We start from the raw sequence: 27276 nt of genomic DNA, 5'->3' as shown, positions 1-27276 counted from the left end.
GGACAGAACCACCCATTTAAAAATTTCTTTACAAATTTAGTCTCATTTTGTGTACTTTCTAAAAACCCCTAATTCTGCCTGCACATATTAGTTCAACTATTTAGCTATTTTTAACTTTCTATTTGAATGAATCATCTATTGTCTTCATACACTATGATGGAAACTCTCAAGCAGTTACTCATTTTTGCAAACCTACTGGTTTTTTTTTTTTTTTTTACCTAACAGACCTTAAGTTCATATTTTATGAAGGAAAACTGCTACTGCACATTTTAAATACAACCAAGGTTGTTTGAAAGCACCTCCATGATCTTTCCACCTGCTTCTTTTAACAGTGTTGAGCCCAAGGTTTCAAGCCGGCAAGTCTGAACAATCAACACAACACCATCCCTTTTACTTTGTATATGTGTGTGCACATGAGTATAAACGTGGAGTCCAGAGGTCAATACATTTGTGCTCCACCTGATTTTAAAGCACAATGATTTGGCTAGACTGGCTGGCCAGCAAGTGCCAGTACTAGGTTTACAGGGGCATACTGCTGTACCCACTTCTTTCCATTGGAACCGGGGATTGAATTCAGGGATTGGCAAGATGCTAAGGTTACTTGCCACCAAGCTTGTAATTAAAGAACCAACTGTCCCAAGTTGTCTTTTGATTTGCGCATAACCCGAACCCAAGATAAATAATAGAAACTTAATAAAATTTAAGTTATTTATGCTTGCATAACAAACCCTTTATAACTGAGCCATCTTCCCAGCACTTCCTTTTCTTTTTCAAAGGTGATAATGCCTCTCAAAATTAAGCATTTCACAGTTAAGACAAAAGCACCATTGTAACAAAATGCAAATGTTTAATTTTTCAAAACTTAACTAATGAAAATAAATTATAGACAACCTTCAATATTTGTACATTATCTTCATATAACTATAACAGTGCTTTCAAAAGACATCTTGTAAAGTATATTTTCACAATACAATGTTTCAAAAATAGGGCAACATTAAAGAACATTAGTCTGAAATATATCTCACAATGCTGAGAGGTATACTTTAACAAATTAACCGTACTTTTATTCAAAATAATCTGGCTTTTACTGACAATTATTTCTTGTCCATTTCAGTGATTTCTTGGATCCAAAACAAGATCTGTGTATTTATTTCTTTGAAAACATCATTTGTTGATCGCCCTTTCACTGCCATGGAATGATTTGCCTTCTCAATCCAATGGATTTTACTGGGAGCTTGCATTTTCTGTGCTACTTTCTCCAGCAAGTTCTAAAGAGGAAAGCGAAGAGGATATTAGACTCTATTGACATTTAGTAAAGGATTATCCTTCCCTCATCTATACTGGACTGATTCAAGAGTTTCCATTAAATACCTGCTTTACAGACAACTTTATAGACAATGAAGTTTATAAGGAAACATCTACAGCAGAGGCAGTCCACTTTTCTCAAGCAATCACATCACAGAATACACCAAGCATTTGCTGACAAGAAAAAGTTAAGCAGATTACTCAAACTGTTTTTCCAAAACTCTTTTTCCCCTCTAAAAATTGTGTGCTCTGGGAAATAGGCTAATATTCAGTAAGATATGAATGCCGCCAAAGCGCACTTTGGGGTTAATAATAACAATCTACCTAAAAGTTAAGGCAATAAACCAATGTATACTCGACTATCTCCCAAATCATAACAATTATATATTAATTCTTCAAGTAAGGATTAAATGTATTTATCAAATCCCTTTGGAGAGATGTGTTTTGTTTGTATGTTTTTTTTTTTTATTTTTTCCAAAGATGGAGGGTTAACAAAGACACAAACTAACATTAGACAAATAAGCATTTGTTTGTTTTGTTTCTGAGACAGGGTGGATGTAGCACTGGCTGTCCTGGAACTCCCTATACATATAACCATGCTGGTCTTCAACTCTCTGATAGCTGTCTTATGAGTGTTGGGATTAAAGGTATGGGTTATGGTAACCCATGATTCAGATGCTGAGTGTGACAGGTAATAATCTTGCCCCCAATATGTTTCTTTCACTAATACAAATATAGAGTTCCAATTCACCTTTTCACACATTTCATCTGCTGAGCCTGACACAAACAGTACAGGATCCTTTATACGAAAGAGATCTTCATCTCTAAGTTTATGCTGCTGCTTTGGATGGTGCAGTGGGTAAGAAATACAAATCAGACCTCGAACAAAATCATCAGCGTCATCTGGTTCAGCATGACACATTACAGAAGCAGCTGCTCTTGAACCCATTGAACGACCTATAACCAATTAAGCTCAATTAGAAATATAAATATTTACATACAATAGTAGTGATAGTATGGTAAAATTAGAGTTGCTATTCTTCACATTTATGGAGAAAAAAAAAATCACAATTCAAAAAAGTGGCAACCAACAAATTCCAATGGTTTTAATGGAAACCTACAGATTTATGAAAAGCTAAAAGCTGATTTGGCTTGAGCCCAATTTTAAAAAGAATCAATTATTTTTCTCAATACTTAAAAGGATGAAGAAATTCTTTTACAATGAATCAACTGGAAGAGTGATAAAATGCTGTGAATAAAGGGAGAGAAACTTTTAACACACAAATGCTTTAGATTTGCTTTAAGCATATAAAATACTTCAAAATAAAGCATCAGGGTTATGCATCAGAATAACTCTTATTTCCTGTTATCAATTTTAATATTATAATACAATTAACACTGAAGCTTACCTCCGAGAAAAACACCAGCAAGTTTGTATTCTCCTGAGGTCTTTAGGTAATTCTAGGTAAATCAACCAAAAAATTATCAATTCCTCTCATATCATATTCCACTAGATATTCTTATCATTAATGAAGTATAGAAAAATTTATGCAAAGACAAATGTACAGATTCTTATAGGAGATACAGTTTTTTTCCAGTTCTGGTCATGTATTCACTATTAATCCTTATGTTGGTTAATATGTCAGGGAAAAATAAATTTGCCTTTATAATATTCAAGCAGTAAACTGTTGGGACACACTCCAGGAATGGAGTTGTGTTCGAATTCTGAGTGCTTGTGAGAAAACTCCAAGAAAAAAAAGAGTCTTGTGATTTCAGTTTCTTCAAAATACTAAATTGTTCTTGTTTTTATGGTCTTCCTAGGTGTAGTGCATAGAAGTGAGTTTACTTCAGATGTTATTCATATGCCTCTACAGAGAAACATTTTTTTGCCATGTGTGCTTGTTTTCGTTATTAAACATTTTATTCATGTGAGCTTTCTTAACCCTCAGAGTCTAACTTGCCTGATGCTCTGAATACAGTTGGTTATTGCATGAAATTTTAGTCTGCCTCATTTAATGGCTCCATTCCCCCAGTTCCCATCACCTGTAGAGCTGTAAACAAAGTGGCACCCAGTAACCTGAAGTCAGCTAAGAGATAAGACAGTAAGGACTCTCACAGAAGGAAGTGAATCGAGCATTATAGGGCAGAAACCAGGGAAGGCTTTGCCTTATGTTGAGCTTGTGCATCATTTCTTAAAGGAGAAGGGGGAAAAAAAGGGCTGGAGGGATGGCTTAGAGGTTAGAAGCACTGGCTACACTTCCAGAGGTCCTGAATTTGGTTTCCAGCAACCACATGGTGGCTCACAACCATCTATGATGAGATCTGGTGCTGTCTTTCCGTGTGCGGGTATACATGCGGACAGAGCATTGTGTACATGATAGATAAATTAAAAAAAAAAAAAGGAGAAGGACAGGTATCAAAATTATAACTACTAGACTGCTTGCAAGTTGTTTATGATTATGTCTGTTCCAGAAGGAGGAACTTTAGATGAAGAAGTATGGGGCAGACTCTAAAAGAATATTGAAAAGGCAAAATAAACAAGGGGAAAGATGCCTGTTCAATTTTGGGTCACTTGAGCATTGATTCAACTTGTTATTAAAATACTTAAGGAAGATAAGGAGGATACTAAGTATGACAAAGAGATAGCTAATTCCTCGAATGGCCAAAAACTCAATCAAATCTTAAAACTGACAAAAAGGCAAAGATTTCTTCCTGTGCAGGCAAAATCAAAAGTAAAAACAGTATGAACTATGACAGTGACACGTTCCCTCAGCTCCCTTATTGGAGCCTCCTTTAAAATACATATCCTCCATTGTCTGAAAATGACCCCGAGTGAAGAATCTTGTAATCAATCTAATCTTGAGTTCTCTCCACTTTTTGATGAGAACTTTGGAGAACCTATGAAAAAGCTACCTTTACAACCCAGACAAGCTAGGGCATGGCTGGAAAAAGTACTTTATCTACCCACCTCTCTCCAGCCTCATAAGCTGTGCTTAGTATTTCCAGTGTAATTTCAGCAAAATTAAAATGTTTACCTAATTATGCACTAACCAATCTACTTAAAACTCTAGAAAAAATAAAGACTGTGTTGGACAACCCTTGCACATTGTTATCAAGAGCAAAGGAAGAACTACAACTCTTTGAATCCAGACTAAAAGAAGCATTTGTGTATTAAGTGGACCCTTTGCTGCCTTTAAACTTACTTTCCCCACTAAACTGTTTCCTATAGGTATTATAGCATACAGAGAATAAACCCTTGAAATGGAATTATTTATACCAAAAGGGCCATAAAATACTTGACTGCTTTGCCTTTCTGTTCTTGTTCAACTAGTAAGAGGAGGACCTGATGCTAGTAATTATCATATAGGTCTCTTTTCAAGCTATACTCTAGAATCTTTTGGTCAATATAATAATGTAACTAATAGTACCGAACATAGTTTGGATCTCTGTTCGAGGAGGCAGAGTATTATACACAATGTTTTCACTGTTCTAATATTATAATTTGCTTGCTTATAGAAATGTTCATGAATCAAAGGACAATATAAAACATCTAAAATAAAAACCATTCTGGAGATCCTGCTATTAAAAAATAAAAAAGGGTGAGAGATGTCAGAACACAGTCCAAGAACTGTGAGTGCTTGGAGAACACTCCAAGAAAACAGGGTAAGAGTCTTGTTATCGCAGTTTCTTCAAATCACATAATTGCTCTGGGGATGTGTTTTTATGTTCCTTCCAGGTTTTGCAGATAGGAGTGAGTTTACTTCAGTTTTTGTTATTCATATGTCTCTATGAAAAAACATTTTTGTCACATGTGCTTGTCGTTGTTATTGAACATTTTACTCATGTGATTCTTTTTAACCCTCAGAGCGTAACTTGCCTGATGCTCTAAATAAAGTTGACTATTGCATAAGACGTTACTCCACCTCATTTTTAGGCCCCACTCTCCCAGGCTCATGACACCTACTAGAGAGATAAACAGTAAGCCTGATAAAGGAAAAATTATTTTTTTTCAAGCTGGAAGCTGCAAATTTGATGAAAATACTAGCATGTAATGTAAATAATTTAAACAAAATTTCAGTGTTGACCTTTACCCAGGGCTTTTAAGTCATGCTTATGAACAACATATAAAGGTGGTATATCTGTACATGAACAGTATAGTAGGTTTTATTCTCTAGGATTGGCAAATCTATATTCTAAAGTTAGATTGTTTCCAGTGAAAAAATTCTAAGTAGTTTCTTGGGCAGCAGTATGAAAAAACACTTATGAGGTCAACATTCATCTCCATGAAAACAAACTGATGACAAGAAAAGAGAAATATAACCATTAAATAATCTCCATGTACTGGCAAGTTTCTAAGAATACTCAGAAAAATTTTTTATCTAAAAATCAAATAATATGACAAAATATCTTAAATTTATAAAGAATTTTAAACAGAACCTTAAAAGTAAATACATTTTTCTTACCAAAACTGCTTTATATGCCTTAATTCTATGTACAATGTTAAGGCCTTTGCAAGTAAATCTCAGGCAAAAAAATCCATGAGATGCAAGATGGGATGCCAGTGACATCAAATGAGGAAGATTCATATCTCCTGATGCTCCATGTGTAAGAATTATTCCATATGCTATGTTCTTGTTAGGTACCAAACAAACGGCATCCAGTAATTTATTTCCAAAAGGTATTTTTAATTTAACCTAAAATCCAAGAGAATAAAAAGATATTATTTCCTTGACTGAATTTAAGCAACTGAATAAATAAACATATTTGTTTTATAGGACTCGTGACTAAATGCATGGCCTCCAAACAAACATGATATTTATAGTATTTAAGAAGTGTTTACTGTCAGGTACTTAAAGCGCTAATGTATTTACTCATATAAGCATTCCTTATAATTCTATGAGGCAAGTGCTATTATTCCTACTTTACAGATAAGGCATAGCAGATTAAGTAACTTGCTCAAAGTTACATAGCTATTAGCTAAGAAGCAAAGTCAGGTAGTCTTGTTCTGGCGTCTTTACTCTCCAATACAAGTTTTGTATTGTCTCTATCTTGCAAACTGAAAACAAGGCTAGTACACAGAATTATATGATAATCAATGAAAATTAGTCCATTTCCCCTACCTCCCCCAAAAGTTAATCTGAAGATGCTGAACATATGAAAATATCTTACCTCTGTATGACTCATTTTCACTGCTGAATAGTAAACATAAAGCACATTACATCCAAGAAACAAAGGGCATCTCCCTGAAAAGAAGACTCTGTTATGAAAGGTTAGTTGTCAGACATATATATGACACCAGAACAATTAATGAGCAGATCCAAAAGCTGAAATAAACACAATCCGAAACTAGTTCTCTACAAGCTGATATCTCTTTATATATTTATTACTTAATCATGTATTACTTTCAAGATTTTTATGGGCACTCAAAACTAATTACAAGAGCTGGCAGATAGTATATAAGATAAAGCAAATGGGATACACTGACATAGGTCTTAAAGTAGTTTATTCCAAAAACAGGATGCTGTATCTTTACAAAAATATTTTTGTAATCTATTTATAAGAATTTTCATTCTTAGCTGGGCATAGTGGTGCATGCCTGTAACTCCAGCACTCAGGGAGGCACAAGCAGGGAGATCTCTGTATGAGGCCATCCTGGTCTACAGAGTAAGTTCCAGGACAGTCAAGGCTACATACACAGAGAAACCCTGCATTGAAAAACAAAAACAAAAACAAAACCAAACTTCATTCTTATTCACCTTAATGTAATTTCTATATATCTAATTTTCTTTATCATTTCTTTTTTAATACAATCTCAACCATTTTCAATTTAATTTCCCTGCAGCTATTAAATCATTTCTATCATGTCATTTCCCCCCTTCTGTGTAACAAAAGTATCTATCCACAATCCTTGTCATGTGAATCTACTGACACTAGGTTTGGCTACTGGAACATTTCCAAGTGCTACTTCTAAGTTGAGCTTTGGTGAATTCCTAGAAATTTGGTACTGAATTTCACCCTGAACTCATAGAGAAAAACTATCCAAGGAAGTTTTTCATTTTCAGCGAGAGTCCCATAATGAAGACAGTTCCAGCAAAACTGAAACCAAATTAAAGCCTATAACTCAGTCTATATCACAACTGATCTGAAGAACCACAGCATAAATGGGCATAAGACACTATAATCTTTGTGACTGTTATCTATTCTTTTCTATTGTAAGAGAGCTTTCATTTTTTAGCATATCATTGGCATCAGAATTTCCATTATCACCCATATGCCTTCACTGGTATTTAGTAGGTTCAAAGCTCAAAAAATACCAAGAATATATATTGTCTCATTTCACTTTTGCCTTGCACTCAAAACCTCTCTTGAGGCTACTGCCATTATTTGCTTCTCGTGACTCTTTCTAGGTATATTAAACATGTATACTCACATGTAAGTATATTTGTAAGAAAAATTCATGGGAGAGGAAATGCTACATCAAATAATCTGTTCATACTTTTAAAAACTTTTTATTTAAAAATAGGCAATACATACATTTATCTGTTGTTGTATACACATATGTGCAAGTGCACGTGTGTGTGCCTGCATGTGGAGGCCAGAAGTGAACACCAGGTGTCTTCCTATATTACTCTTGCTTATTAAGACAGTCTCTCACTGAACTTGGATCTCATCAATCTGGGTAAGCTGGCTGACCAGCCAATAAGCTTTAGGTATCTGCCTACTAGGGTTGCCAGAATCTAGGCCTGGCTTTTAAATGAATGCTGGGGATCCAAAGACAAGATTCTCAGCTTTTACATCAGCTGAACTGTATCCTCAGCTCCCAGTACAAAATTGAAAACAAAAATGTAAACAGCGAGGTCTCTTCACATTTTAGTATTAAATTTCTTACTCCCTGCCAGAAGCAACCACTGCTAACTTGTGTTTATGCTTCCTCATTGTCCTTTTCATCCCACCCACACCTGTTGAGCATGGAGGTTATTAATCTAAGCTACTAAAGTTTTGTAAGTTGAAAGAGGAGTGAATGAAGAAATTATGGCTTTAGGGCCTTTATTTTCATAAATATATCCTTAAAATTAACTAACTGCCTTGGGTCCTCCAGTTAAAAAACAAAAATTCTTTGTCAAAAATATGCCTCCTCCTCTTCTAAGCATGGGGAACACAATCACTTAAGAGGGTGAAATGTGGGAAAGTAATTGAAATATCCTACTCTTCCTTAAAAAGATTCAACCTAACTTTTACATCATCCACATCAATGCACTTCCACTTCCAACTCTATCTAGTACTACCAGTTTCTGTGTGTTTTGAAGGTCATAATTTATTCAGGGTAGTTTTACTGTTCCCTACTGCTGGTTTAGCCACTGCTTTTTAGAGTCAACTGTTAATATTTCCCAAGGTCTCTCTCCCAGTGACTTTTTGTCCAAAAAAAAAAAAAAAGGCCAGGTTGGGTGGGGCCTGGACTGAAAGGCAGAAACAGGAGAATCACTGCAAGTTTGAGAGTAGCCTGAACAAGACCCTATCTCAAAACTGAAACAAAACAAAACACCCTTCCCTGTAATTTTAATGGGATTTCAGAAGGCAGTAAAATTAGACCCATGTTTTCAAATTAACACCAAACTAGAAAGCTCTTTCGGATTACTTTGGGTTTTATTTTTAAGAAAAACTTTGCTCTCCAGACTCCACGCCGAATTTGTTCTACGCTGCTTCAGTAACCCTGAAAACGTCCCACAGGATAACAGGGTAATAACGGATAGTGTCGATTTTATCTCTAGCTTTTTTTTTCTTTTTTAGATAAGGGAGGGCTGAAGCCTGGCTCTGCCTCAACGTCTTCCACAGCAAATGGAGAAAACTTCAACAACCGGGTTAGACTGATACACACACACACACACACACACACACACACACACACACACCCACCCCCACCCCAAACGCAGCTGATTCGGTACCAGGTCCAAACGTTAGGAGTAGAGCGGAGTTTGGGGGGAGGGGCTGCTTCCACCCAGAGGTGGTATTTTACGGTCGTATCTTCCCACTAAGCCGTCAAAACGCCACCGTCACCTGACTTCCACTTAAAAAAAAATAATAATAAACATTTACGCCTTGTCTCTTACGTCTGCACCGTTACGCTGGCTGTCACCGGGCGAACAAAAATGAGTTCTAGTCTGGCCGGGCTCGACCGACCAACGGAGCCAAACAGCCAAACCCGGGGTTAGGGGGTCCGCGGGAGTCGTCGTTTATTCGCTCAACGACCGCTCGAGTCCCGGGCCCGGCAGGCGCCATCCCTCGGGCAGAGCTCACGACTGGGAGGAGGCTCCGCTCCCGTCACCCGCGACAGCCCACCGGAGTCGCCGCGGCCCGGCTCCGCCTGCCCGTCGAGCCAACCCCGCGTCCGCCCTCCTCGGCCAAGCCGGCCACGGGCTGCTGCCCGGCGGCGGCGAGCTTCCACGCGCGCCTCAGGCGGCGGCCGACAGCCCCCGAGGAGCGGCCCGCTGCCCCGCTTCCCGCCGCCGCCGCCGCCGCGCTTACCAGCGAACGCACGAGTGACCGCCGGCGCCCAACCGCCCTCACTCTCTTCAGGGAGCAACTAACACGCTCGAAGCGACCGCCTCGCCGCCCCCGTCAGCGCGGCCCGCCACTGCGCACGCGCGCGCAGGCCCCGCCCCCGAGTCTCGTGGGGGCGCGCCGCGGGGCTCGCCGGGAAGGAGAGTTTTCCGCTCGCCTGAGCTCGGCCCCGCCTCCCGCGGGCGCCGGGGGGGTTGCGATCCTGAAGCGAGGATTAGAACGCTGGTGCAGCCAAGCGCGGGAAAGCCGCTCCTGTCGCTACCTTAGCCTCTTCCGGTCCGATCGTCCCTTCATAAGTCATGGAGTAAACCCTTGCTAGCCCCTTCCCCGACATGGATTCCTTATACCCTTGGCTTTGAGGCGCGTCCAACCCGGTGCCGCATGCGCACAGGATAGCTATGCGTGCGGCCCAAAACAAAACAGTGCACTCAAAACATTATTTATTTACGTATTTTTATTGCTTATTTATTTATTTTGCGACTTAAACTTTTCCTTTTTGGCGACTTGGCTGCGTAATTCGGTGTGAGCTTTGTAGATGGCCAGGTCAGAAAAATGTCAAAAGGTTTAATGCTTCTCACCTGTACCAGGCTACCTGCACTACCTGCATTAGCCTCAGGCCACCAGAAGGGTCGGTTGCTAACAAGCCTGTGCCCATCACTTCATGTGGCAGTCCCAGGGTGAACAGGACCCATCCACTCAGTCCCTCCTGAAGTCTCCACGCTTCCCTCTTTAGAGTCAAATAACCAGAATTTCCTCTTGTTCTTTCCGTGGATTGCCACCTCACTCCCAACCGACCAAGCAGGGCCCACTGCAGAGGTTTGATCCTGTTCTATTTCCTCAAAGTGCATCTTTTACTTAGGACTTCATTTACATGTCATTGTTTTTCTTTTTCAGGCCTTTTCGGAAGTTTAAACTTCCTTAATGAAGGTGTGTGTGTGTGTGTGTGTGTGTGTGTGTGTGTGTATTTGAATCTCCTATATAAGATAACGCCTGACAAATGTTTGCTGAATGAATGAATCCCCCTCAGGTACATTGGACTTGGTACCTGCCCTTTTTTTTTCTGACATAAAACATACTAACAATTAGGGGAAAGCCATTTATCACAAGTACTTTCTAAATGTCTGCTAATCTTTCTTCCTTCCCTCAGTCTTTCCATAACCCTCTTCTTCCTCAGCCTCTGCTGATGTTAATGGAGCTAACACTGAGAAGTTTCAAGGGAAATTTTTTATTTTATAGCCAGGCCAGACTTAACACTGTCCTCAGGAGTAGGAGAATGAAAGCAACCCAGGCCATAAACAGGAAAGCCTTTTTATGCTAAATGATCAAATGATCAAACAAACAAACAAACAGAATTTTTGGAGTTATTTTTATGATCATGTTAGAGGTAGATAGTTAACATACCATGAAACATTTTATGGTCAGTCAACTCTTTGAACAATGGAAACAATTTACAACATTTAATTCACAAGATTATTGAGGCAGAACAAGTTAAAAAAAGAAAAGAGAAAAAAGAAACCAAGGTGACCTCTATCCAAAGACATGATCAAAGTCTAACACTGTTTAACTAAAAAGAAAAAATGGAGTCAGCTGTCCCTTAACAGGTGTCTGGGACCCAAGGCTTTTTGTCCATGCAGACATTCTATCACTAAGCTATACTGCTTGCTCATGTCTGCTATTTTCTAGCTATGTTTTATTTACTTTATTTGCATGACTTAAGTTTCAATTAAAGTATACATTTTGGTGATCTCCAGTAACTGTACAATCATCAAATTCTAAGGACATTTCATAATTTCTAAAAGAAACTTGTCATTCCCCTTTCCTACCTTTAACACCAGATAACCACTAACTTGGGTTGTGTCTATAGATTTACCTTTTCTGGATAGTTCATATAAATGGAGTCATAGAATGAGATCTTGCACCACTCTGTTATGTGTAAGTGTATTCTGCCTCTTCTTATCAATTCATTTCTATCACTGAGTCCTTTTAAACAATTTCTGTATCTGTTACTGGGCATGGACACTTGGCTTATTGTGAATCATATTGCTGCAATGTTCAGAGACAGCGGTGCTGTGGTGAGAGAAGCAAAGGCTGACTTTCAGACATTAGGCTGTAGGCTAGGAAGATGGAGAGAGGGTTCTCAAGGCAACAAATGTTAGGAATGTAGCATAAGGAAAGAAAGAAAAGAAAGAAAGAAGAAAGAGAAAAAGGCAAGAATATGGCCCCCCTTTTCATCAGAAGGAGTCAACCCTGCTTAATGTCCTTAACATTAACTGTGACTTCCAGAATTGCAACAACACAACTATATTATTTTAGACGACTAAGTATGTGATAGTTGTTTTTTTTTTTTTTCCCACAGATGGTAAGAGAAAAATAATATAAAACCTTTATTTATGAACCAAAATTTGAGTTCTACATGTACTGGAATTTTTTTATGATTTCAACCACTTAAGATGTTAAAATTATTTTTAGTTTAGAGGCTATACAAACATGGGTGGTAGGTCAGATTTGGCCTGTGGATTGTAGTTTAAAATGTCCTAAATCAAGATCAGGTATGGTGGCCCACTCCTTTAATCCCAGCACTCAGGAGGCAGAGGCAGGTGGAACTCTATGAGTTTCAAGCCAGCCTGCTCTACATAGAGAGGTTCAGGCCAACCAAACCATGATTACCTAGTAAGATCATGTCTTAAAAAAAAACAAAGAAATGGCTAGGTAGTGGTGGAATATGCCTTTAATCTCAGCACTGAGGTAGGAAGGAGTGGGAGGGGAGGGCAAGGCAGGTGGGTCTCTGTGAGTTCAAGGACAGCCTGGTCTCCAGAGTGAGTTCCAGGATAGCCAGGGCTATACAGAGAAACCCTGTCTCGAAAAATCAAACCAAACTAAACAACAACAAAACAAACACCCCAAAACAAAAACCAAAAAAGAAAGAAAATTAAACATAAATTATTAAATGGCCACATTGTATAAAATTCTTAAGAAGTTAAAAAAAAAGAATGTCTAAATCAACTCAGCACTGACCAAATAAATAATGTAGAATGATCATGGCTTTTCACCGTGTTTCAAGATGAAAATGTTAGTGTAATTCACTATAAATGAATGCAACAAAACCAGAAAAATAAAATACGAACAGTTCCAATAGATATCCAAAAAAATACAGCTATTTAAAGGTCTTCTTAACGATTTGCTTTTATAAATTAGTATCAGAAGTTTTTAACATTTTGGTTTTTTATTTGTTTGGTTGGTTTTTCAAGACAGGGTTTTTCTGTGTAGCCATGGCTGTCTTGGAACTTGCTCTGTGAATCAGGCTGTCCTAGAACCCACAGAGATCTACCTGCTTCTGTTTCCCCAAGTGCTGGGATTAAAGGCGTGTGCCAACATGCATGGCTGAGAAGTTTTTAATATTTTAACAGTAGCTTATCATTAGCTATGCCAACAGTCAACCTCTGATTTACACACTCATATTAGTGATAAGTAGGCATTATCTCCCACCCCAATGATGACATTTTTAGCCACAACCCATACTTAATTATTTTCTTGATTTCAAGTGTCCATTCTTTTTCCAGAACAGACAGTAACTATTCCTATCTTTCGAACTTCGTATAATATATGTATGCATATTAGGTATTCAATATATATTCACTGTATGAATTCCCATTAGTGATGGTTAACTTGGTTGGGCCTTTCCCCAAATAAGGTCAAATAATCTGAATATTTCTGCCAGAATATTTTTCAATGAGATTAACATTCAAATCAGTGAACTTGAAGAAACGCAGATTGACTGTTACAATGTGTGTGGAACTTACATATAATTGGAGGAGAAACGTGAGTAGTGGGACTAAAGGCATGTACCAGCACGCCTGGCCCCCCTGCTAATTCTTTAATTGCATTTTCAAGGTAATTGTCATTTATTTACCCATTTACAATCTGTGGTCCCTTCCATGTTCAGGCGAGCCTGTTAGACCATAAAAAGTCTTTGTAGGCAATATGCTTAAGGTCCGGGGTATAAGGGAGGGTCTACCCAAACTACCGCAAAGTATGCTGACTCCACGACATGAACAGTCAGAGGCGCCACATTCCCGCTAAGGGCCGGACAGGAGTGTGGATCCTGGCTCCCACAGAAAGGGAGAAACAAATGCCAACACAGGAAGAAAACAAGCACGGCAGTAGGGTTCACGATAACAAACGGTAACAGATTTGCCTAACAACAGAGGCAGAGGCCAGATAAAGGCAGCTCTTGCAATGTTTTATCAGAATGAGGCTTGGCTGTGACTGAGTGAAGAGTCATTCTCAAATAAAAACAGCTCAAAGGAGAGAAAGTTATCAGTATTTTAAGACAGAGTCTTGCTGTCTTCCAGCTTATTGTGTAACTCAGACTGGCCTTGAACTCATGGCAATCTTCTTGTCTCAACCTCGGGGGGGCTGAATTACAGGCATGGACCACCACAGCCGGCTGGGTTTAGTTTTTAGAGGTCTGTTTGAGTCAGAGCAAGGAGTCAGCAGAATGCCACAATCAAGGACTCAGACTCTCCTTTTTCTACTCATACATAGAAAATAATTGGTACAAAATAGACCTTTAAAATAAAGGTGGTTTTATTAAAAAAATTTAAAAATGTGCCGTAAAAGACAGTCATGGAATACTGCGTAAGAAGAAATACTCTGAGAAAGTGAACACTCACCAGTAGATTTTACATTGTAAAACTAATACTTAAAAAAAAATCTTTACAGTTACGAAGTATCTTCAGAGCACCATCATTTGAATAGGGATATTTTGCATATCAGAGTTCATCTTTGGTCTGTAATTAAGAAGAAAAACGTTAAGAGCCACTAAGAAATCTTAGGAACCAAGAATGCTCATACCAGATAATTAGTTTTTCCTAAAGAGAGAGGAGGAAAAAAAAAAAATCCAAGTTTCTTCTAGGTGTTTTAAGGGCTCGGGACTATTTCTGTAGGACCAGAATACCCAGTGTAAACTCACACTCGGATGGATCTTAAATATGCGGGGGTCTGTGTCACCACTACACCCCGAATGTGTGAAGGGATGGGGTAGACAGCAAGATATGCCACTCCCACGCAGACCTCCACTAGTTAGTGAGAGACACTGATTTGCTACCTACTCTCTCCACATCTAAAGAGAGAGACGGGAAATGAAACTGCCCATATCGTACAGAGCCAAAGCAAATGTGGTAATTAATCCTTTTCATTCTTGGCCGTAGTGACTTTACAGCTCTTGCAGCGCAGACATGGATTAGCATAGATGATGTACCCTTAGCAGATAGTGAGTTAGTGGCAAATCATTTTTCATAAAAGACAAATCTGCAAAAAACCAAAAATTCGTACTTACAGACTGTCATGGCGCACAGATTCCCACCAGGCTGATAATCAGGTACCAAATTTTTAACCAGTACTCAGAATTCCTGCATATTTCAGACAGTGTGCAGGCATTTGCACTGGTTCTGTCACATATCTGGGGCCAGAAGGTTAGTCTTGTTACCTTTCTCCTATGGCATGTGCAAGGAAAGAGGTCGTCCTCAGATTGTGGCTCTACCTTCTTCATACCCTCTCGAATTTGGGGCTCACTCACTTGTAAATTGGCATAACCCTGTTAAACAGCAACACAAAGGCATTCCTTAAGCAGAGCTTTTAAAAAATACCAAAGGAGACACGATGGAACTCACAAAAAAAGGCAATCTTTTAATGCATATGTACCTTAGTGTCCTCCATATCCATTTTAAATGTCCAATACAGAGTCCCTGATTGCGCTCCGAATACTGGCTACCGATTTCTAATATACCCCTTATTAGTCTATGTGTGTGTGAAACATATATGATGATGTGTAGAGGCCAGAGATGGACATCATATGTCTTTCTTAATTACCCTCCACATTCTTTTTAGAGGCAGGGTCCCTCACTGAATGACTACATTGGCTGGACATGAGCCCAGGGATTCTCCCAGCTCTGCTCCCAGTGCTGGGATTACAGACAAGTTCTGCCACAAATGGGCCTTCACAGGGGCACTGGGCATGCTACCTTGTCCCCTTACACTGTGTAGCAAGCACTCTACCCCTCCAGCTATCTGCTTAGCCCTATTTTGATATGTATTTTTGAGAAAAAGCGTCACTATAGTTGGCCTAGTGATAGGTACACCACACAAATTTGCAGCAATCCTTTTGTCTTTACGTCTTGAGTGACAAGATTATAGGTGTGTGCCACTACATTAGCATATTTACATTTTAAAACACTTTTCTTTTACATTATGTGTCTGAGTGTGGGTATGTACACGAGTACATATCAACATATGATGTCCACCTCTGGCCTCCACACATCAACATTTATGTTTTATACACACATACACACATATGTATATCAACAGAGGCCAAAGGTATCGGATGCCCTGAAGCTAGAGTCACAGACAATTGCGCGCTGCCTGACATGGATGATAGGCACCGAATTCAGGTTCTCTTCGAGAACAATACGTGCTCTTAAGTGGAGCACTCTCTCTCCAGCCTCATAGCCCAAATTTATATGACTAAATATTTCTTTAAGCGTAAATAATGCTGCACAAAATTCCTGCTAGAAGGAGAACAGAGCCCACTCCTTTCTTCCCCACTAAGGCTGCATGACTCTGAATCATCACCTTTCTTGATTATCTTCTTATTCTGCAATGGGCACCATACGAGGCATGGAAGCTGCACATTAGCTAAGTAAGTGATAAAACACAGTGGGTCTTTGGATGTTCAGACAGTAATCCCCTTGTTCTAGTTCATTCATTTTACACAGCTTGCTCTCTGTATCCTTTCACCTTCTAGGAAAGATTATAAATCAGACCAGTACAAATCAGAGACAGAACAACTTTGCTCTGTAGCAGAGCCCAATATATGGTATTTGATATCTATAAGTCTGAGACAAGAATCTTAATTTAGCTCTATTATTATTAGGAAATAAATTTATTTATGCACTTTTTAAAAAGATAAGCCTTTTAAATAATCAGATACGTTGGGATTATACTTTATAAATTCTTGGTTCGTGAAAATGATTTTCAAGAAAAGGCATGAGTCATTTGGGGCCAAGAGGCTGATTATTCTTTGCACTCCATTGAATTAAGGCTTTTTTTCATATTTTTATTGATTGATTGCCTACAGTACCCAGTATTGCCAAGCAGGCTCCCATGCAAGTATGAAACAGGTCTGATCCTGTTTAGCTGCCAGATTAAATGAGGCTGGCCTTGTTTGAGGAAAATATGACCGTAGACCCCTTTGAACGTGCAACCAGACAGGACATGACCCTTTGCCTACCCAAGTTTGGACTTCCTTTCCACACATACAGCCCAGCCTCCAAACCCAGGCCCTGAGGCCTAATATCAACATTTTCACTTGATGTTGTCACATTCTTGGTATTCAACATCTCTTCCCCTAATGAACCCAATGCCTCGTGCATTATATCCTCTACAGTTAAGCTATACTTCAAGCCCCAGATACTTACTATTTAGTATCTGTGTCTAATTTTTACCAAAGTGGTACATATATGTCCATATAGTAATATACTTTTAGAAAGTTTTATGTGAAATACTGTTGGCCTGTAACATGTCTAATCATAAGTAATATAAGGTGCATGTGTGTGTGTATCTGTGTGTGAAAATACTAACCTGGAAAAGTTTGAAGTAATAACAGAATATATCATCACCCATCAGATTATTTCTTGCAAATTCTTGCCCTGCTTTTGCTATCTTCTTTGCCTATTGGGAATTAAAACAAAACAACACCCTTTAAGGGAACTTTTTTTGCCTCATTTTTTTTTCTCAGACATATGCAGACCTTCCGACTACACAGTGAAGACGAAACAGAAAACATATCCTTGGGAGCAGCCTTCAGTGGCAAAAGGTGCATTTCACAGAGTACATTTGTTCAGCTCAGAGAGGTTTGCAAGATTTCAAAGTACAAGTCACCATGTGGGATGCTTAGAGAGAAGCCCTCCCTTGGAGAAAGGAGTTAGACCCAAGCCAAGTAACAACTTATTAAGCACACAGTATGAAGCCTTGCATGCCCTCTGTTCGGTTTTCAGTAGACATTTAACTCCAAGCTCGCTTATATTAAAAACCCCTTGTTTTATTCTACAGCAGTCACTGACATCTACTGTCAGATAGGCACTGCTTATGCTCACAACCGACCTGAACTAAAGAGAAAGACACAATCAAGGCCAGAGTTTAGCAGCGCGCTCAGCTAATCTAAAATGCAGTTATGTGGACCTTGAGGAGACCTGTGCACTACCCTTGCTCAGGGAGCATCCCACGTGCGGGTAAAAGCTGCACCTGAACATCCCAGTGCCCTGGCATGTTTCCAACTCTCCTGTGACACAGCGGTACAAGTAGTAGGAAGCCTTCTAGGAGACTGACCTTACCTCTGCATCGTGATCTTTTGCCCACTTGAGCTTTTCCAGCAGGTCGCTCAGATTGCTTTTGACTGGGATGTAGTGTTTCCAGGGCTGTAGCTCATTGTAGAAATGTTCATAGTAGATGGAGTCCTGCTTCAGGACCACACTGTCGCCCACCAGCAGATAGGGCAGGCGGTACGCTGCCACGGTGCCATCGATATTTATCTGATACTTGTGCTGCAAAACAGGAGCTTGTAAGAGCCCTCACTGAATTCCCATTTCTACTCATTTTCTCTTTCCCCTTCTATGCACAATTTTGCCCTCCTCAGACACACTTCCCCTCTCCATCAAAATTGAATAAATGCTCTTATTATACACTGTGTTGATCTAGAGTTAAAGGTTAATTTGATATGGCTCCAAACTTTCCAAACGCAGCTACACATCTAACACTGAAGCAGTTAGCAAATTAATAATACAGATGTCCTAAGGGAAGGCAGAGCTGTAGCTTTGTAAGTCCTCTGCTTCTTTACTGATTTACCTGTGCGGCTAATGGCAGCAACATTCTATGCCATGTCAGCAGTATTTTTAAAATATGACATGGCAACACACATCTTAAGAAATTAACAATCTCGGGCATAAGAACATCTATGATTAATACTGTGGAAATCAGGATCCCTAGATGTGGAAAACTCAAGAATATGTAAGAATAAAGTCAAGTGATAAAATACTGCGCTTGGCTCTGGGAGAGGGCTCAGGCAGTAAAGTGCTGGCCATGCAAGCATGAGGACCTGAGTTTGGAAGCCCAGAACCTTTCACAAAAGCAGGGTGTGGTGGCATGTGCTTGTAATTCTGGTGCTGGGGAGGAAGAGACTGGTAGATTCCTGGAGCTACAGGCCAGTCAGTATAGCTTACCTGGCATGCTCCAGGCCAACTGAGATACTCTGTACCAAAAATCAAGGAGCCATACACCCAAGGCTCTTTTGGCCTTTCTACACACAGGCGCCCACACGCTCGCCCACACACACCCCCTTTCTGAGAAGGGATGGCTAATCATCTCTTGTTACATTAAAAAAAATTGTTTATATATATATATATGTGAAAACATCAACATATGAATTATTGGCATCCCTAAGGTCTATCTACTACTACAGAATCCATAAAATAAAACTGCATCATCCATAGAAGAGGTCACTAATTTCTCGTTTTCTCCCACTTTTTTGTTGAGCCAAAGAACTGCAGAAACCTCCTCCAGGGCTGGGGAGTGGGGAGGCAGCCACTGCTTGAAAATGAGTTGTCAGAGAGAGGATTACTTCCTGGGAAACACGAATCTACAACCAAGGTGTGGAAAAACCACGTGTCATGCCCAGAATGCTCAGCAGAATGACTGGATGTGTTTCAAGTCATGCTTCAGCAGAATGCCTGGTAAGAGATGCCTGTTTTAAATCTTGCTATTAACGCTATGATTTTGGGGATCAAGTATTTATAAAATGACTTACACATACTTTCTAATAAAAAAGGATTTGAGCAAACACACATTTATCTTAAGGGTTATCTGGAAAAAAAAAAGATAACTTTTTCCAGGCTCTGAATTCCCATAATGCCTAGTCAGTATCAGTGCTGTGTGGTGAATCCAGATTCACCAAGACGCAGTACTCATTGTGTTTTGTGAACCTTCCCATGCTCTGTAACTTGTAGATTTCAGTTTCCTTTCCCCAAAGTGCTATGTACACATAAATTGGAAAGCAGAAAGAAATAGCCATAGGTGATGTCATACCTTGAAGAAATCAAAAAACGAAATGTGTTTCACAATGGGCCCATACAGGCTCTCATCGTGTTTAAAGAAGAAGAAGTTGGTGAAAGCAGCGTCGATGAGCTCTGGATGTTTTCTGCTAAGCTTCACCAGCTCCAGTCTCTCTTTGCGGCTGTCACGGCCCCTCCAGACAGCTGTGGAGTTCTTATTTTCCCAGGGAGGCCCTGTGTTAGCTTGCACTGACATCATATCCAGACTTACTCTAGAAGACAGAAAACAGAACATGTCTTCCTCCCAAACCATCAATTCATGAAAGCAGCTGGAAAAGAACTCACCAAAGAGAGCAAACCAAGGCTCGGGGTCAACCCTGACCATCTCTCACCGGCCCATGGTTTCTAGAACAGAGTCAGTCAGGTCGTACGTGGGCATCACAATATCCCTGGAATCTGTGGAGCCACACCAGGAAAAGATCGGCTGAATGTTGGAATTAGATTTCTTCTTTTCCAAAGGCCAGTCTCCCAAATTAACAAAAAACTCCACATCTGGCATCCTCACCTAGGGGCGGGGATAACACAAACTTATTCACAGTCACGCACTGTACATGATCATATATTTATCAGTTAACCTTAGCAGTTGGAACTAGGTATGACGGTGCTTATCTTAAACCCTAACAGTTGTGAGGCCGAGGCAGGAGGATTGTGGGTAGGATAGTGACTATAAAACTAGTCTGGGCTACACAGTGAGTTCACGGCCAGCGTGGGCAAGACACTACCGAAAAATATGGAAAAGAGATCTGTTTGTGAAGATAAATACATGATGTACATCTATGAAAATGTCACAATGAAACCCATCATTCAGTATGCTAACTTGACAAAATTAGTCGTTGCTCAAATAAAAGGCCAATCTTTCCAACTTTAGGCAATGAAAATCACTTCAGGTCAAATGACTGGAAACCTTTCAGAATATGGTCATGTGCAGAAGTACCCTCAGTTTGATTTCTGTGGTGTCCAAGCTGGCCATCAGATTTACCATAAAATCAAGAAGCTTACAAAGGTAATTTCTATTGTTCTAATACTATCAAGAGACTCTAATGAGATCACAGAGAGACAGGGAGAGAGAGAGAGAGGAATCAGAGAAAGGAAGGTAGAGAAAGGGAGGGTGGGAGTATTGCTGGGAAATACAACAGTTGGGGCTTTAGCGCCGAGCCAGAGGCACTTTCCATGTATGGTATTGCTAAAGATTGACTAATTTTCCCTCAAGAGATATATATGCTTAAGTCCTAAACCCCAATGTCTTACAGTGACCTTATTTGGAAATCAATCATTGCTGATGTAATTAGTTAAGATGAGGCCATAAAATAATGTGGGATGGGGTTGTTAATCCAATATGATTGGCATCTCTGTGAGAGGAGAGGGTAGGGAACAAGGATTCTTGAGGGCAAAAGATCACGTGAAAAGAGGCAGAGATTAGAGTGACAAGTTGTAAACAAAGAAGCACCAAGAACAGAGGACCACCAGAAGCTAGGAAGAGGCAGGGAACAATGCTGCCAGAATCTGAGGTGTGTGACTCTTCCAGCACTTTGATTTTAGTTTGGTGGCCTCCAAAACCATCCTCTGTGAATTGAAGGTATGCTGGCAGCCCTTAGTATCTAATACATATACCAGGCACAAAACAAAACAAAAAACTTTAGTAATACAGAAGGCACCAGGACACTTAATATTGCTGTTAATGATGTTTTGAAAAATTAAATTATAAAACCTGGATTGACATTGTCTATCATAACGCAGAAAAAATATACTAACCTTTCTAGTCAATGAAAGTAGTATGGCATCCATGAAAATCCTAAACCCAACATGCTCACCATGAGTCTTGACATAAATCTAAAAGAGAATTTGACATTTATTATGTATGTGTAAAATCCCTGGCAGATGCTGCTTCAGATGGGCTTGTCAAAAGATTGCACAAGAATGATGTTTAACAAAAGTAGCCAGATGTAACCAAATGGTCAGAACACTACAGAGCCCTGAAAACAAGCAAACCTCAATCATACTGTACCTTATTGTCCTTTAAGGTATAGTGACACAGGCTCTGCCTCTGCCCAAATCGTCTTGGGATTTCTGCTGCAATCTTTTCAGGGTCCACAGTAGGAAAATGTGACAGATCTTTCTGAATCTGACTGATGGTTTCTGGACAGCTCATCTCCTGTAGCCAGGCTGCACTGTCTTCCAAAGGGCAGTCACAGTTCTCATGGTAAACTGGTCCTATTCACATGTGAACAGCAATTCAACACAGTGGTAAACATTTCACTTAATAACTTAATCATAATCAACAAATGCTCCATGAACTTGAAGCAGCTTTCTGTCGTACCAGCTTTTCACAGCTCTTCTTCCTATACTTCTCTAGTCTGGCCCACTCTGCACAGGTGCAAATCAAGTCAACGGGTAGCACATACATACTGTACACGGATATAATTCATTACTCTTTATAATTCCTTTACCTAGGAACAATCATGGGGATGGAGAAATGGCTTAGCAGTTAAGAGTGCTTGCTGCTCTGGCAGAGGAGCTGACTATGTACCCAGGACCTACAACCACCTACAAGTGCAGGCACAGGGGATCCAACACCATCTGGCCTCTGGGATACTTGCACATGTGTGAACATACTCTCCACTACAGGCACACACACACATACTATTTTTAGAACCCTTAGAAACAATGACAAAGTATTTGCAAAAAAGTGAGGAATCTCTATAGCTTGTAGAATGAAAGTGATATGAACTACCATTTTACTGGTTTATTATAAACCAAGTTCTTTGGGTGTCTATGGGCTAGAGAGATGGCTCAGTTTTTAAAGGCTAGGCTTACAACCAAAACTATAAAGTACTTTTTTTCAATGGGCAAACCAATGCCAGTAGTAACAGAGGTAAAGAAAGGACTCCAACCTTGTTTTATTTAGTCTTTTTTTTTTTTATAGAAAAAGAAATAAAGAAGGAAAGCAAAGGTAATCCTATAAACCTGTGATCTCATTAATATCACAATGAATTAATTATACAATTAAAAAAATGCTAGCCTAACATAAGAATCTAAATTGTCACTGTGTTATTCCTTTCTGATATCCTCAGTTTCCAAACTGAATCTGATCCAGTCAATAGATGACAATGAAATTTATATATATTTTAATGCTTTGCAGGTTGGATTGTACCATGGAGTCCCAGTAGAATGTAAGAGAAGAATTTGGACAGTTGAAAAAAAAAAAGAAAATCTGTGGGAAACAGGGAGGAAAAGAGGGTGGGAGGGGAAGAGGGAAAGGGCTATGAGGATATAAAGTGAGTAAAATAAATAAATGAGAGACAAATTTTTAAAAATCTGTAATTTCCTTGTGGTCCTGTCTTCTTATACAAGAGGAAAATGTTGACCTTGTATCACAAAGCTCTCTTCCCACCCTGATGAGAGAAACCTCTGTAACAGTGGCACAGAAATGACAACCAAGCCAAAGGTCAATTCCTTTTACTGCTTTAAGCCACCTGGTTGGCCTGGAACTTAGAACATAGACTAGGCTGGCCTCAAACACATAGAGGTCACTTGCTTCTGTCCTTCCTCAGAGCACTGGGATTAAAGATGTGTGCCACCACACCTTGCAATCTTAGTGATAATTATAAGTTAATTAGTTCATTCATTCAAGATCTACGACTACATATCTAACTTGATTATTCTTTTTTATTTCTTTTTCTTTTGTTATTTTTATTTTCTGCATATAGGTGTATTATTTGCATGCATGCCCTGCAGTGCCTTTGGACGCCAGAAGAAGGTGTTATGAATGGAGTTACAGATAGCTTGAAATGGCAGATGGGTGCTGGGAATTAAACTCATGTCCTTTGGAAAAGCAGCCAGTGTTCTCAACCACTGACCCATCTCTTCAGTCCTGATAATTCTTTTTTAAAACTAAGACTTACACACATATCCACACAAAATGAATAAAAAGTCTGAAGTAGTACAGCATAGAGGAGAGAATGATTATAATGGTAGCCATGATTTCTTTGAGACTTTGTTTTAATTTCTTATGTGCATACACACATATCAACTATCATTTATATATATAAAACATGTTATATCTCTTATTGTAAGCTGTGTTCCAAAAGGTTTATTAAAACCTTGTTGTAAGCTATGCATTAAAAACCTCTCTAACGGCAAAACATTTATTATTGTAAATTATATGTGTGTGCATGTATTTGTGTAGATGTGAATGCAGGTGCCTGTGGAATACAGACACCCTCTTCCCTGAACTGGAGTTCCAAGTGGCCGTGTGAGCTACTTGACATGGGTGCTGGGATCCAAGCTCCCGTTCTTTGCAAGAGCAGCATGTGTTCTTCACTTTTGAGCATCTCTTTAACTTTTTAATTTGATTACTGTCACAGATGCGTCTTCAGGGAGCAACTTCTCTAGAAATGTTTCTTGGTCTTTCGTGAGTTATAATCACCATGTAAATAATCAATGTCTCTCTTTTGCTAGGTCTCTTAATTTATCTTTTAATTACAGAAACATCTAGTTTTTTTTTTTCTTTTAGTGGAAAAAGTATGCTAAGTGTTTTGATAGGTTCTTATCGGTGGAATGACAGGTGCTTTTGTATACAAATCCTACTGCAAAACTTTGTTTCAAAATACCTCTTAAAAGGTAAGGAGACTTGGCCACATGTTGACCCAGGTGTTTAACCTCTATCTTCAGACTGCCGTAGCTTGCATACATTCTGTATCTCACTATGAAGGAGCCATCCTTTCGATCTAGAACCTGGACACCAACTCTAGTGAACTGCTCATCGGGTGCTGAGATTTTAACCTGGAACACCTTTTCACCTGGAGACGATGTGAACCTGTTATGAGAAGCAATGAGGTAAGAGTATTATTTTAAGAGCAGATGCAAAATATTTATTCTTGTCAGTCTGTAAAAGGTGAGTGTCCTGTCACACCCTTCTTTTAAGTACGCTTGCTTGCGTCTCTCTCAGGCTTTTTGTACCAGAACCAATGATGGAACAAAAATAAAAAGACAATAATAGTAACATAAAGTTTTTTTTTTTTCAATAGTTGCCAGGAGACACATTAAGACTACCAATCCATTTAGCATACAAATACAGAACAATATTCCTCTCAGCCTGCTACTAATTCATGCTCAACCTCTGGCAATTTGTCATTTGTTAAATGTTTACTTTAAGGATGACCTTATCTTGAAAATTTGCTTTTAATGGCTCAAAAGAAAATTCAGTGTTCTTGGGGCTGGAGAGATGCTCAGTGGTTAAGGGCAATTACTGTCATATAAAAGATTTAGTTCAGTTCCTAGTACCCAAGGCTCACAACCACCTGCAGTTCCTGGTCAAAGAGATCCAGTGCCCTCTTCTGGCTTCCTAAGCACCTGGTCTCATGTGTGAGTATATACCCCCATTCACATTCATGAAATTAAAATGAAATATGCCAGTACCCCAAATTCTGTTTGCAGCTATAGAAAAATCAAAATGATTGGTCTATCATATTAACAACACAATCATTTTGAATTGAGTATTCCTGCATTTGAGAGATGCTTAGTTTTCTTAGTTGAAAGAGCTTGTGGGAAAGCATTTAAAAATAACAAGAGATTTGTTTAGCCTTGATTCCCATCTGAAAAGCTAAGAAAAGAGTTGTCATTACAGCAGTATTATTTATACTACACTGGATACATATTTTGGAATTATTCCTAAGGTTACAGAGAAAAACTGGGGAAGCCTGTTATAACCAGATGTAGATAGCTCTCCAAAATTCTGGAATGTAAACTGTCTGGAGAAAAGACGAGTTGGGGCAGATGAAGATGAAGAACAATAAAACAAATAACAACAACAGAGAGAGAGAGAGAGAGAAAAAAAAATTTTAAAGTACGATCCCAAACATAGTCATTGCTGTACTTACGGTTCCCCCGAGGCATCCACAGCCCGAATGTAGAAATAGCGGGCAGGAAGGACCACGTCTGCTTTTAGCCCGGGTCCCCATATTTCACTCTTCTCTGGGCTCAGCCTCCTCTCTCCGCTGGTCTGGGCAAGTGCTGGCACAGTCCCCAGAAAAAGGAGGGAAAGCAGCAGAATGCTGAACATTTACAAGACCGAGTCTTAGAAGATCCACGGATAAATGCAATTGTGCTAAGTGGACACAGCTAGCCTGGGTACGCAGGGGCACGGTGACCAGCCCTGGCTGCAACCAAGGTCCCTGAAGTGTCGCTTGACGTGCGGGGCCGTTGCGTGGGTCTCCGCTGTGCCCGAGAATGTCACAACCCGAGCGCTGGCATATCCTGGAGAAGAATGCCACCGGTTCTGGTGAACCGGGTAAGAACCGCAGCCTCGCTCCTCTTTCTCCAGGCAATGACAAACTTGCCACTTGAGCATCACTTTGGGGACGAATCCGTAGTAGGTTCCAGGCAAGGTGAGAGGCAAAGGATTGGCCTGAGCGGTGACCAGGCTTAGTAAGGTCTTCTGCTAGTGGATGAGTGGAGTGGACACGCGTCCTAGGCCCTCGGCTCTCTGGGATATGTAGTCCACCGTAGGATTAGCGGAAATCCTGCTAGGGGGCCACCCCCACTGCTTTATTTTCCTTAACTTTGGATCACTGCTTTCGGGCGACCCTTAAATACTGCAGTTGCGCAACTGGCATGTCTGGAGTCACAGCTAAGGCTTCCCAACATATATTTTGTTAACGGCATCCACGGCCACTGCAAGTGGCAGGTATATATATAGGAAAGGATGAAAGGAAGGCAGGTGTTGTCAGTGACATCCAAACACCCGGCGTCAGTGTCCTGGCGCAGTCCCTGTGCGCTCAATGGGACAAAAGACTCTGGGCCTTGGGTAGGAGGCGCCAGGATGCTCATCTGGTGTTGCCTTCCAGCGCCTGAGTTCGGACACCCAACCGGGAGCAGAGGTGTTCCCCAGCGGGAGCGGGAGGGGGAGGGGGCGGCCCAGGGGCAGTTGTGTGCTCCGCCTCTTCAGAGCGCGGGTCACTGCCTCCTTGCTGGTCTTCCCTGGAAGGATCTGGGTCGAGCTGAGTCTCGGAGAAGGTGCACGGGATAGAAGTCGCCGGAACAAAGCTCGGCTTTGGGGTGCGTCTGTGGGTATCCCTCTACCCTCTCCAGGAGAGGGTCTTCACGCTACGCTAGCGGGCCCTGCCACACACCCGGCCTGCGTGGAGTCTTTCTCTGCACACCCGGGAGGTCAAGAGGAATCACAGGCTCGGCCCTCCCACCGCGGGGTAAGGGGCGTGGAAAACACAGACCCTCGGTAGCTCGGCGAGTT

At 40.2% G+C, this 27276-nt stretch overlaps 3 protein-coding genes across 9 annotated transcripts in view; 1 reads left to right on the top strand and 2 right to left on the bottom strand.

Annotated features, from left to right (window-relative positions):
• Positions 1–851: 851 nt before the first annotated feature.
• Positions 852–9984, bottom strand: Tex30 (testis expressed 30). 3 transcript variants are annotated; one of them, XM_055605418.1, is made up of 6 exons: positions 9829–9984; positions 6475–6562; positions 5769–5999; positions 2715–2766; positions 2057–2262; positions 852–1268 (listed from the first exon to the last, which is right to left on the bottom strand). In XM_055605418.1, exons 2-6 carry the CDS (start codon positions 6487–6489, stop codon positions 1095–1097), a joined length of 678 nt encoding a protein of 225 aa, XP_055461393.1. In that variant the 5' UTR covers positions 6490–6562; positions 9829–9984; the 3' UTR covers positions 852–1094. The 3 variants fall into 3 exon arrangements, with proteins under 3 accessions (XP_055461393.1, XP_055461394.1, XP_055461392.1); XM_055605419.1 differs by having other exon boundaries at positions 865–1268; positions 6475–6497; XM_055605417.1 differs by having other exon boundaries at positions 866–1268; positions 6475–6548.
• A 4445-nt stretch (positions 9985–14429) lies between these two features.
• Poglut2 (protein O-glucosyltransferase 2) lies at positions 14430–27007 on the bottom strand. 2 transcript variants are annotated; one of them, XM_055605411.1, is made up of 10 exons: positions 25907–27007; positions 24638–24843; positions 22033–22238; positions 21780–21857; positions 20360–20532; positions 20002–20239; positions 18255–18464; positions 17503–17592; positions 15353–15460; positions 14430–14654 (listed from the first exon to the last, which is right to left on the bottom strand). In XM_055605411.1, the coding sequence occupies exons 1-10, from the start codon at positions 26086–26088 to the stop codon at positions 14637–14639; spliced, it is 1509 nt and encodes a 502-aa protein (XP_055461386.1). In that variant the 5' UTR covers positions 26089–27007; the 3' UTR covers positions 14430–14636. The 2 variants fall into 2 exon arrangements, with proteins under 2 accessions (XP_055461386.1, XP_055461385.1); XM_055605410.1 differs by having other exon boundaries at positions 14430–15460.
• Bivm (basic, immunoglobulin-like variable motif containing) overlaps positions 27004–27276 on the top strand; it is a 32885-nt gene continuing 32612 nt past the window's right edge. For 2 of the 4 annotated variants that reach the window (XM_055605415.1, XM_055605412.1), the window contains exon 1: positions 27021–27232. The gene's annotated coding sequence lies outside the window, so the exon portion shown is untranslated. Of the gene's footprint in view, positions 27233–27276 lie in introns of all 4 variants that reach the window. The other 2 variants (XM_055605413.1, XM_055605414.1) reach the window with 2 other exon arrangements.

The sequence above is a fragment of the Psammomys obesus genome, unplaced genomic scaffold (assembly GCF_907164565.1).
Source record: "Psammomys obesus unplaced genomic scaffold, mPsaObe1.curated_primary_1811, whole genome shotgun sequence".
Lineage (NCBI taxonomy): Eukaryota > Metazoa > Chordata > Mammalia > Rodentia > Muridae > Psammomys > Psammomys obesus.
Note: the sequence above shows the minus strand (reverse complement) of the source record. Positions and strands in the feature narration are given on the sequence as shown.

Bases quoted from the DNA above. Each gene is read 5' to 3' on its own strand.
- Tex30 (XM_055605418.1), bottom strand. The intron at 2,767-5,768 runs GTAAGAAAAATG...TGATTTACCTAG, and splicing joins AGGCATATAAAGCAGTTTTG to AATTACCTAAAGACCTCAGG. The intron at 2,263-2,714 runs GTAAGCTTCAGT...AATTGGTTATAG, and splicing joins TGCTGGTGTTTTTCTCGGAG to GTCGTTCAATGGGTTCAAGA.
- Poglut2 (XM_055605410.1), bottom strand. From the start codon at position 26,088: ATGTTCAGCATTCTGCTGCTTTCCCTCCTTTTTCTGGGGACTGTGCCA. The intron at 24,844-25,906 runs GTAAGTACAGCA...TTCTCATAACAG, and splicing joins GTGGATGCCTCGGGGGAACC to GTTCACATCGTCTCCAGGTG. The intron at 21,858-22,032 runs GTACAGTATGAT...ATTCTCTTTTAG, and splicing joins ATACCTTAAAGGACAATAAG to ATTTATGTCAAGACTCATGG.